This window comes from Eptesicus fuscus, chromosome 20 (genome assembly GCF_027574615.1).
Source record: "Eptesicus fuscus isolate TK198812 chromosome 20, DD_ASM_mEF_20220401, whole genome shotgun sequence".
Taxonomy (NCBI): Eukaryota; Metazoa; Chordata; class Mammalia; order Chiroptera; family Vespertilionidae; genus Eptesicus; species Eptesicus fuscus.
In genome coordinates this window covers 38,145,243-38,155,166 of record NC_072492.1, presented here as the reverse complement: position 1 = coordinate 38,155,166, position 9,924 = coordinate 38,145,243, and the positions used below count along the sequence as shown (strand labels likewise).

The following is a 9,924-nucleotide window of genomic DNA, read 5'->3' as shown; positions in this document are numbered from 1 at the left end:
TAAAAAAAAAAATAAAAATAAAAAATAAAAAATAGCTGTAAAAGACATTGGGACAATTGGGGGGCTTTGATCATGGCCTGTGGTTTAGAAAATAGTATTGTGTCGATGTTAGGTTTCCTGAGTGTGAAATATGTACTGAAACTTTTAGGGGTGAAGTGATATCACATCTGCAACTTACTCTCAAATTTGGAAAAAATGTATTATATCAACTATACACACACACACACACACACACACACACACGCATATAGACAAAGCAAATATGGTAAAATGTTACCATTCAAATCTAGATGAAGGTTAATGGGTGTATTCTTGCACATTTTTGTAGGTTTGAAGTTTTACAAATTAAGGATTGAAAAAAAAAGCATGGGCTTTGACATTAGACCTCATGAGTTTAAATGTCCCCCTCCCCTCCCTTTTTTATTTTATTTCTTTTACTTTGGGGCTTTGGGCAAGTTGTTTCCTTCTCTTACCAAGGATTTTCCCAACTGTAAACATGGTTAATAATACTGCCTCCCCCATAGGGTTGTGGGGATGAGGGATGATGAATGTAAGGGGCTGGCAACGCCCAGCACACAGTGAGTGCTCAGCTCCGCTCCCTATAATTACAAAGATTTATATTGTCAATATAGGTTCACATGAAGGGGCACATAGATGGGAGAGTTGGAGTACTCCCACCTCTTTACTTACTCCCTTTATTTGAAAGAGCTGAGGTGTTGGGATTGCCATTAAAATCTACTCCAGGAGCAGGAGTGTGTAGAGGAGCCCTCACTGGGGATGAGGAATAGAGTAGCCCAGGGTAGAAGGGGAAGGTCTGAGGAAATGGAGGTGCTGTGGCAGGGAGTGAAATAAATTCTTGGGGACTTGGGGGTGGGGATGTAGTGCCTCTAGTTTCCCCCTAGGGTAGATGAGCCACTAGTTACTTTACCTGCTCTGTCCTGCCCAGGCCCCTCCTCAGAGAGCTCATGCTCCCAGCCCTGCTCACTGAGCAAGGCCATCACCCCCAAATCTAGGGAGGACACCAGATGTGTGCGCCCCTGCGTGCTTAATGCTCATGAGGAAGGAGGGTCCCCGAGGAGGAAATCATGCCAGGAGCCAGCTTCGTAATTGTCTTGGAAATTTTAATAGAAAGCTGATTTCTCACTTTTGAGTGAGCCTATCCTAGTGAGGGGCCGAGATTGGAGCTCTGGCCGTGGGACATGACCACAGAAGCCCAGTTTGTCCCCTTCTTCGCCTCCAGAGGCATGCTGGCCAGAGGCACGCCGACTTCCTTCCTGATTGCAGAGCCATGCCTGAGCCGAGGCGCCTGCAGCTCAAAGGCCAGAGATTTTCTGTGCACAAGGCAGAGCCCCAGGAGCTCCTGGGGGCTTTGGTGGGAGGCTTTTATAACTGCCACTGCGTGGGGGGAAGCAGGGCCTCCCAGGAGGGTGGGAGCGGGGGTTGGGGAGAAGCAATAGGAAAGTTGTATAAGTTCTGGGTTCGAGGCGCCTTTCATCTTCTAGCTCATCTCCAAAGCGTTGATAATCTCCCGCACCCATCTCTTCTCTGGGTTGGCACACACCTGACGGTTCTTTCGGGTGATTAAGCTGCGGGAGAGGGGAGGAGAGGAGAGAGAGACGTGGTCAGCGCTGGGACAGCCAGTTTTAGGAAGGACACGGATTGAGGCACAAGAGGAGATGATGAAGGTACTGGGTGGGTCATTTTTGGAGCGCCGTAAGGTTTTATCTGTGGCTTTCCTTTCCTGTTGTTTCAAAAGGGCTCCAAGCCAGAAGCAGAGTTGTGTGCGTGGTAATTCTCACACACAGGTACGCCACCTGGAGAGCAAAGGGGATACAAGCCGGAGCAGCCCAGGGTTGAGCTGGGCAACCACTAGCCTTTCGTCAGCACTTCCTCTGTTTCGGACCCTGTGCTGGGGGCTCCGGATGCAGAGACACAGAGGCGTTCTCTGGGAACTGGGTCGTGGCTGAGCAAGAGGGAGACTGGAGGTGGTAAAACAAACCCGGGAGGGGCCTGGGCATTAGTATCTTTTCAAAGCTCCTCAGGTGATTAGAATGTCACCCAAGGTATGAGCTGTGAGGTAGAGGAAGGAGCTATAAATGTTGGACTGGATTAATTATACGAGATCCACTTACTCATTCCCTAACTATGTCCCTTGAAAGGGCCCTGAACAACATGAGTGGACCTACAGCAGTGGTCGGCAAACCGCGACTCGCGAGCCACATGCGGCTCTTTGGCCCCTTGAGTGTGGCTCTTCCACAAAAAAACCACGTGAGGGCGCGCACGTACAGTGCGATTGAAACTTCGTGGCCCATGCGCAGAAGTCGGTTTTCGGCCTGGGCGAGTCTAATATGGCAGAAGCCATATTCTGGGCTCTTGCACCTCCTAGTGTTTATTTTCTTATTTGGGGTGGTAAGAGAGCTTCAGACCCAGACCCCGCTCTTGTTAAGCTGGTTGTCATACAGGAAATCCTGCTGGCTTACCATCATCTGCTCTCCTCTGCCCCATTGGCCTGTGGCCAGGAAGTCAAAAGGTCAGGAAACCAACATCTGGGGTCAGGGTTGCTCAGGCCCCCATTTCCTCCTCCTCCCTGTAGAATGGGACACTGGAGAATAGCCCCTCCTCGCCAAGACTTCTCTCCCTCCCCCCATATTGGGGACCCTCCACTTGCCTGACTTCCCACCTACCTCTTTTCCTGCCCCGTCTCGTGGGAGCCTCCACCCTCACCTGTCCCTTGAGAATTACTCCAAGTTGCTGCCTTCCTTTTCTGTGTGCTCTCCCAAGTCTCTGGCCCTGGGTCTAGATCAGGCATCCTCAAACTACGGCCTGTGGGCCACATGCGGGTGTTTTTGCCGTTTTGTTTTTTTACTTCAAAATAAGATATGTGCAGTGTGCATAGGAATTTGTTCATAGTTTTTTTTAAACTATATTCCAGCCCTCCAACGGTCTGAGGGACAGTGAACTGGCCCCCTGTTTAAAAAGTTTGAGGACCCCTGATCTAGATAATGCATGTAAGACATTTGACACACAGTAGGCACTTCCTAGGTAGTAGGGATTATTAGATTTTTTTTTCAAATGTATTAGCTTGCAGATTTAAAGGAGAATCTCATTTTATTATTTCTCCACCAATCAATCAAGTTGTGTGTGTTTTTTACACAAGTGACTACAACTAGGACCCTGGCTTCTGACCTCTCCTTAGTTCCTCTGAGGTGGATTGGATAGGTTGTGAGATATGGGCAACTGTGAAGTTCTTAACTGGAAAGTGATGACCAAATTGATCTCCATGTAAGATCATTGCAGATGATGTTCAAGTAAAAGTCACCTCTGTAAAGATCGGAGACTAGCCTAGTGCATCAGAGTGCGGAAGATCCTCCTAGAACGCCCTGGCTGACCCTTTTCATGATAGCCGGGGAAGCTGAAGCTGGAGCTGGAGGAGCCATGGCTATTTGAACAGCTAAAGGATGGGCTGCAGTGGATGATGGGGCACCCTCTAGAGGGCTCCTGGGGGGATAGGTTCTGCACCCCTCTGGAGGGTTCCATGGGACTGAGACTCACACGACTGCTGGCATGGAGCACTTGCTGCTGGTATAGAAATACTCCTGGAGGTGGGCACGGGGCAGTGGGCGGGAGATGTAGGCAAAGCAGCAGGGTGTGGTGTCCGAGGCATCTGGGAGAAGGAAGGAAGAGACCCTTGTATTCATTGCCAGTGCACACTGGGTACTTTATATGATTTATCTTAAATAGGTTATTGTCCTCCTTTGGCTGAAACTGAGGCTCAGAGAGGTAAAGTCACTTTGCCATGGACGCACAGTGACAGAGTGGTATTCCAGCAGGGGACCGAGAGTGGTATTCCTCAGTCACCTAATCCTAGTGCCTAGCTTGTATCCTTCTCTCTGCACCATCACCCTCATGCCTTTGGCTCTCGGGACTTGCTGGGGCTCCTCCTGACTTGTGTTGGGACCTCTGCCCTTATCTTGTCCTCCTAGGATCCTCAGTGGGTTCAGAACTTGTTTTCTTTGAGACCTAGCGGGGGCTGGGGAGAGGCTCCCAAAACTCAGACTGGAGATGCATAGTGGACGGTAGGAGCCGTGGCTGAGGCATTGTAAGAAGGGCCATAACAGAGAAGGAGGAGTTTTTGTTGGTCAATTAATTCAGAACGACCCTGGGAAATGTCAGTTGCCATTTCCCAGCAGAGTAGGAGTGTTTAAGAGCCAAACAGAACTGAGTTTGAATACCAGAGTCCCCACTTCCTAGCTGTGTGAACCTGGCCAGTTACTTAACCTCTCTGGGCCTCCCCCTGTTTCCCCATCTGTAAGTCAGCTGCTGAAAGAATAGTTGTGAGCCCGGCCGGCGTGGGTGAGTGGTTGAGCATCAACCTGTGAACCAGGAGTTCATGGTTCGATTCCCGGTCAGGGCACATGCCTAGGTTGCGGGCTCAATTCCCAGTGTGGGGTGTACAGGAGGCAGCTGATCAATTATTCTCTCTCATCACTGATGTTTCTATCTCCCTCTCTCTTCCTCTCTGAAATCAATAAAAATATATTTTTAAAAAGAATAGTTGTATTAAGTAAGATAATATATGTAAAGCAATCAGCATAATACTTGACACATAGTAGGTATTTAATTAGCTTTCATTATTCTTTCTCAAGCCCCATTTTATCATATCTATGAAATGGGGGAAAATATGACTGTCTCAGGAAGGTTTTATTACGTGCTTATAAGTTTCTTAGAAACCTTGCTGGTGTTAGGCAGGCATGAGTCATATTTTTAGGTCAGCTTGAGCTGCCCCTGCCTACTAATACCCCCAGCGTCAGTCCACACTCAGTGAGTGCCTGCAAGCTTGGGGTGTAGACCCTGAAAACACAGAAGAGTTAATCAGAGGGTCCCTGCCATGAAGTGGCTCAGAGATCCATCAGGGGCCCCTGGGCATCAGAGAAAAGCAGTAAGTAAGCATGTAAATCATAGGGTCCAGGCAGTATAAATGCAAGGTCTGGGCTAGCCTGAGGGCTGACTCAGGTGGTCAGGACTGGGACTTACATGGGGAGGCCGATGCAGGAGCGCAGAAGGCGGCTGCGGCGAGGAGCACAGCGAAGGCAGCTGCGTGGACCTTCATGGCACCTGTGGGTAGAGGCTGTGGGAGATCCTGTGCTGTCTTAGGATCCTTTGCAGGGATTCTCTGCAGCTCGGGCTGGCCCTTTATAAGTCAGGCCAGTAGAGGGGGCGCCCGCAAGGGGAGTTTCCAAAATAGTAGCCAGGCATTGGCTGACATCATAAGTGAAATAGCATTGAACGGAAAAGAAAACTGAAATAGCCTCCAGACACTTGAGGCTGTCGGTTTCCCTCTCCTTCCCCGTTTCTCTCTTCCTCTCCTTCTCCCTAACCCTGTCCTTTCCCTTCTCCCCCGTCCCTCCCACTCCCCCTCTCTTCCTCTCCTCACCAACCTCAGATCCAAAGTGAGCGCATGGTTTCCCCTTTGCCCTCCAGCAGGGCTAGCACAAGCGCTGGGGATAGAAAAACCTCTTCCTCTGCTGGCATCCTCAGCTTCACCTTCCAGGGCTGGGTTCCCCAGAGGCCAGTCAGGAGGCTGCTTCCCTAAGGGCAGGAGGGGGGGCGGTTAGGACAGGGGTCCGAAACAACTGGGTGTTTATTTGGTTGCTTTCAAAGGGCTGTATCTTCTCTCTCATCCTCAGAAGGATGCTATTTGAGATATGAGATGTGTTATTGAGAAGGGGAGGGGTCCTCTGACATATAGTCCCCGAGGATGGTGATTGAGGCAGTGGATCAGAACTGGGCATTGGCGACCTTTTCATCAGATATGAGTTGGAGTGGGTAATGGCTGCAGGGTCACCTCCATTTACTGGTTGAGTGATCCTTAGGAAATTTGCTTAATGTCTTTAAGCTTACAAGCTTGTTGAGAGAGAGAGAGAGAGAGAGAGAGAGAGAGAGAGAGAGAGAGAGAGAGAGACCGTGATTATTAGCCCTTAACTGAAGGCTTAGTCTTTGCTAGTCACTATTCTAAGGGCTTCGCATGTGTTAACTCATTTACTATTATTATCCCCATGTTCCAGTTTTTCAGATGAGGATCAGTAAATGCTGGGATCCCATCTCATTTCTTTTTTAAAACAAATATTTTTATTGATTTCAGAGAGAAAGGGAGAGGGAGAGAGAGATAGAAACATCAGTGATGAAAGAGAATCTTTGATCAGCTGCCTCCTGCACACTCCACACTGGGGATGGAGTCTGCAACCCAGGCATGTGCCCTGACCAGGAGTGGAACCATGAACTCCTGGTTTATAGGTCGATGCTCAACCACAGAGCCATGCCGGCTGGGCCTCATCTCATTTCTAAGACAAAAAAGGCCAGAGACTATTTTTTGTCCCCACAGAAAGCTGCAAAGGGATTTAGGGATCATTTTGTTCATGTTCTTCCATTGCAGAGGAGGGAACGGAGGCCCAGAGCGTGGAAGTGACTTGCTAAAGAACACACAGCAAATGAATGATGAGATCAGACCCTGGGCACCTTAGCTCCCGCTTCAGTGCTCTAGCTGCCAAATACTGCTCGCCATGAAAAGGTTCACGTTGGGGACATCCTTGAACTGAACCCATGTGGTGGTCTTGATTAGAGCCAGGGTTCTAACCCATTCCAAAGAACTGGATACAGTAAATCGTTATCAATTCCTATTTGGATAATTCAGAATTAGTGACAAATTGGCCTGAGCTGGGCTGAAGTTGACCTCTGAATGATCTCAGCAAAAAGTGTCTATTGACAGTGACAAAAGCAAACAAATTCTAAAAAAATAAAAAATGTAACTTAGAAAAGAGTGTAATGTTATCCCAAGAACACTCTCTTGCTAGTTACTGTCACAGAGATAGTGGCGGCTGGGGTGACTGAATCACCCAGAAAGGGCAGACCTTGTGCTCTTCCTGCCTCACAGGCAGGATGGTTTCGAGTCTCAATTTGCAGAAGTGGGAACAGCCTCAGGTGTGGTCATTAGAGTCCTCAAGGTCACAGCTGTAAAGGTGCCTCTGATGACCAGGCATAAGCTCCTTCCACTGACTCACATCAGTCGGGCATTGAACAGTGATTATGTCCATTTTAGTTGCCAGGTACTATTCTAAGGTTGTCACAAGCAGTGGTCGGCAAACTCATTAGTCAACAGAGCCAAATATCAACAGTACAACGATTGAAATTTCTATTGAGAGCCAAATTTTTTAAACTTAAACTTCTAATGCCACTTCTTCAAAATAGACTCGCCCAGGCCGTGGTATTTTGTGGAAGAGCCACACTCAAGGGGCCAAAGAGCCACATGTGGCTCGAGAGCCGCCGTTTGCCGACCACTGGTTACAAGGCTCCTCTCATTCCTTCCTCATTAAGCAATTGACAGTAGAAACGCAATTTTGGAAGACATGGCCATCTCATTTAAAGAAGTAAATTGCAAACACTTCAGAAACATTCATCCATCCAAAGAATAATGTTCTGCTTATTTGTTTATTTTTTTAATTGATTTCAGAGAGGAAGGAAGAAGAGAGAGAGGGATAGAAACATCAATGATGAGAGGATCATTGATCAGCTGCCTCCTGCACACCCCACACTGGGGATTGAGCCCACAACCCGGTCATGTGCTCTCACTAGGAATGGAACCATGACCTCCTGGTTCATAGGTCTACCCTCAACCACGGAGCCATGCTGGCCAGGCATGCCTGTTTTAATTGTTTCCTTCACAAAACCCCCATAGTTCCCAAATACGTGGGCGGCTGTGTGGCACGCTAAGAGCAGGGGTTTTGGTGTTTCTCCCATTTACTAACCACGTGGCCGTGGGCAAGTTACTTAATCTCTCTGGCTTCAGTTTCCTCATTTATAAATCGGGGATAATAATAGTGACAACTCAGAGCTAATAAACACACTCCTGCTTGTAAGCTCCTAGTACAGTGCCTGATGCATGTTAAGTACTTAATAATATTAGCTATTATGATCATGTTATTATTGACAGTAAGAAAATGTCAGTCCCTTTAAGGATATTCTATACTTTAGGCTTTTCAGTAATCTAGATAAGACCCCAGTTAATAGTGATGAGTGACCTCTAATTTATTTTTAAGTGACCTTTATTTATGTATAATCGAATGGGTCAGTCGAGGCTTCGGGAGGTTAAGTGGCTTGCTTAAGGTCCCATAGCCTAAAGTGGTAGATGGAACTCAACATTGAACCCAAGTCTGGGTCCGTGGATTTTCTGTCACACTGCATTTTTTAAAGAGAAATCTTAAAAATTTCGCTGAGGTTCAGTTTTTCCATGTGAGCTCCATTCCTGTTTCCTTTCCTTGCTCTTAGTTTCTCTCTTTAAGGAAGAAAGGAAAGTTTTTTCTTGGGTACCAAATACGCTGAGTGGGAACACTAGCTGAGGAGGAGGTGAAGGAAGCAACGCACAGATGAACCAACATGATCCTTATCCGTGTGTGTGTGTGTGTGTGTGTGTGTGTGTGTGTGTGTGTGTGTAAGTGGTAGTGAGAATGGGGGTAAGGTAGGGTGGTGGGGTTGCTGAGCAGAAATAGGCAATGGGTACATACATCAGGAGTATTCTTCCTTTTTGGTGGTTCCAATGGATTGGGGGGGGCGGGCAGAGGAGGGAAAAGAACCTAATTGTAATCCTATTTCTGCCACTCACTTTCTCCTGTGCCAAATTCTCTGGCTCTAATGTACTGATTCCACGAGGAAGTCAAGGAGCCTGCGTAAATTTACCAGTGTGGTACCTGGTACAGGTCGGTGTTCAATGAATGACAACTATCGTCATAATTCGCCCAGCATTTTATGATCCTGAGAACTAGGGACCTGTCCAGCCAGTATGCTTGGTCTAGGTCACTCATTCATTTCTTAATCACTCCACTAAGTTTCTTTTTCTTCTTCTTTTTTTTAAAAAATATATTTTTATTTATTTCAGAGAGGAAGGAAGAGGGAGAGATAGAAACATCAATGATGAGTTTGATTGGCTGCCTCTTGCACGCCCCCCATTGGGGATCGAGCCCACAACCCAGGCATATGCCCTTGACCAAGATTGAACCTTCGACCCTTCAGTCCTCAGAGCAACGCTCTATCCACTGAGCCAAGCCGGCTAGGGCCACCAAGTTTCTTCCTCTGTAAGGGTAATGGAGTCCTTTAAGAATCTGATGAAAGTTGTGAATACTTTCCACAAATATGTGGACACAGACACAGACACAGGTATAATTTTGCATGTGAGAGATTCATAGACCCTGCGGGCTCATTGATGGGCTTCTCGAGTTCAGAGGTCCGGTTCTCACCCGCCTTCTTACCTCTTGCACCCCTTTTCCCAGCAGATTTCTCACTAAAGCCAGACGGCAAAGCAATTCCTCCAGCCTCGTGCAGCCCCGCCCCTGCTCTCCTGGCCCAGCCTTCCCTTTTCCTCTTCCATTCCCTCTTCCTAAGCTAAACTGGCTGCCTGCCCAGCCTCCCACGGTGACATCAGGAAACCAGAGCCAGCGGAGAAAGTGAAACCTCATTCCAGCTGGATTCCAAAGCTTTGCTTGGAACCGGAGTTCCCCCTATGACTGTGTGGGAGGAGCTTTGGCCTGTTGGCTATTAAAAAAAATAAATATATAGCCCAAAGCATGGAAAGTCCCTGCATCCTCTACAATCCCATCTGGGCCCCAAGAGAAAAAGGTCATTTCTTCCCAGTGGGCCCTCCCACCTCTGCACATCGGAGAATTGCTCCCAGTGTCCTTTCTTCACTATGGCTCACCAGTGTCAATATTTCTCACTTGAGCCAGTGATCGGCGGTCTCACCTTGTTTCTATGGGCCCTGCTTGGGTAGGTGCTCCGTTAGTGCTGCTGGAGGGTCTGCAGGAGGCAGCAGTGCGGAGGTGCAAGCCAAGCCGAGGCCTCCCAGTGGGCTCTGGGGACTCGCCCAGGTGGAGGCAA

The 9,924-nt window shown here is 48.1% G+C and overlaps 1 protein-coding gene across 1 annotated transcript; it reads right to left on the bottom strand.

Annotated features, from left to right (window-relative positions):
• Positions 1-1,137: 1,137 nt before the first annotated feature.
• CCL5 (C-C motif chemokine ligand 5) lies at positions 1,138-5,149 on the bottom strand. The gene is made up of 3 exons (XM_008153654.3): positions 5,035-5,149; positions 3,553-3,664; positions 1,138-1,586 (listed from the first exon to the last, which is right to left on the bottom strand). The coding sequence occupies exons 1-3, from the start codon at positions 5,108-5,110 to the stop codon at positions 1,499-1,501; spliced, it is 276 nt and encodes a 91-aa protein (XP_008151876.1). The 5' UTR covers positions 5,111-5,149; the 3' UTR covers positions 1,138-1,498.
• Positions 5,150-9,924: the final 4,775 nt, after the last annotated feature.

Excerpts from the sequence above, each read along its gene's own strand:
- CCL5 (XM_008153654.3), bottom strand. The coding sequence starts at position 5,110 with ATGAAGGTCCACGCAGCTGCCTTCGCTGTGCTCCTCGCCGCAGCCGCC. Across the intron at positions 3,665-5,034 it reads TCCTGCATCGGCCTCCCCAT|ATGCCTCGGACACCACACCC; the intron begins GTAAGTCCCAGT and ends TCCTTCTCCCAG. Across the intron at positions 1,587-3,552 it reads TGCTCCATGCCAGCAGTCGT|CTTAATCACCCGAAAGAACC; the intron begins GTGAGTCTCAGT and ends CCTCTCCCGCAG.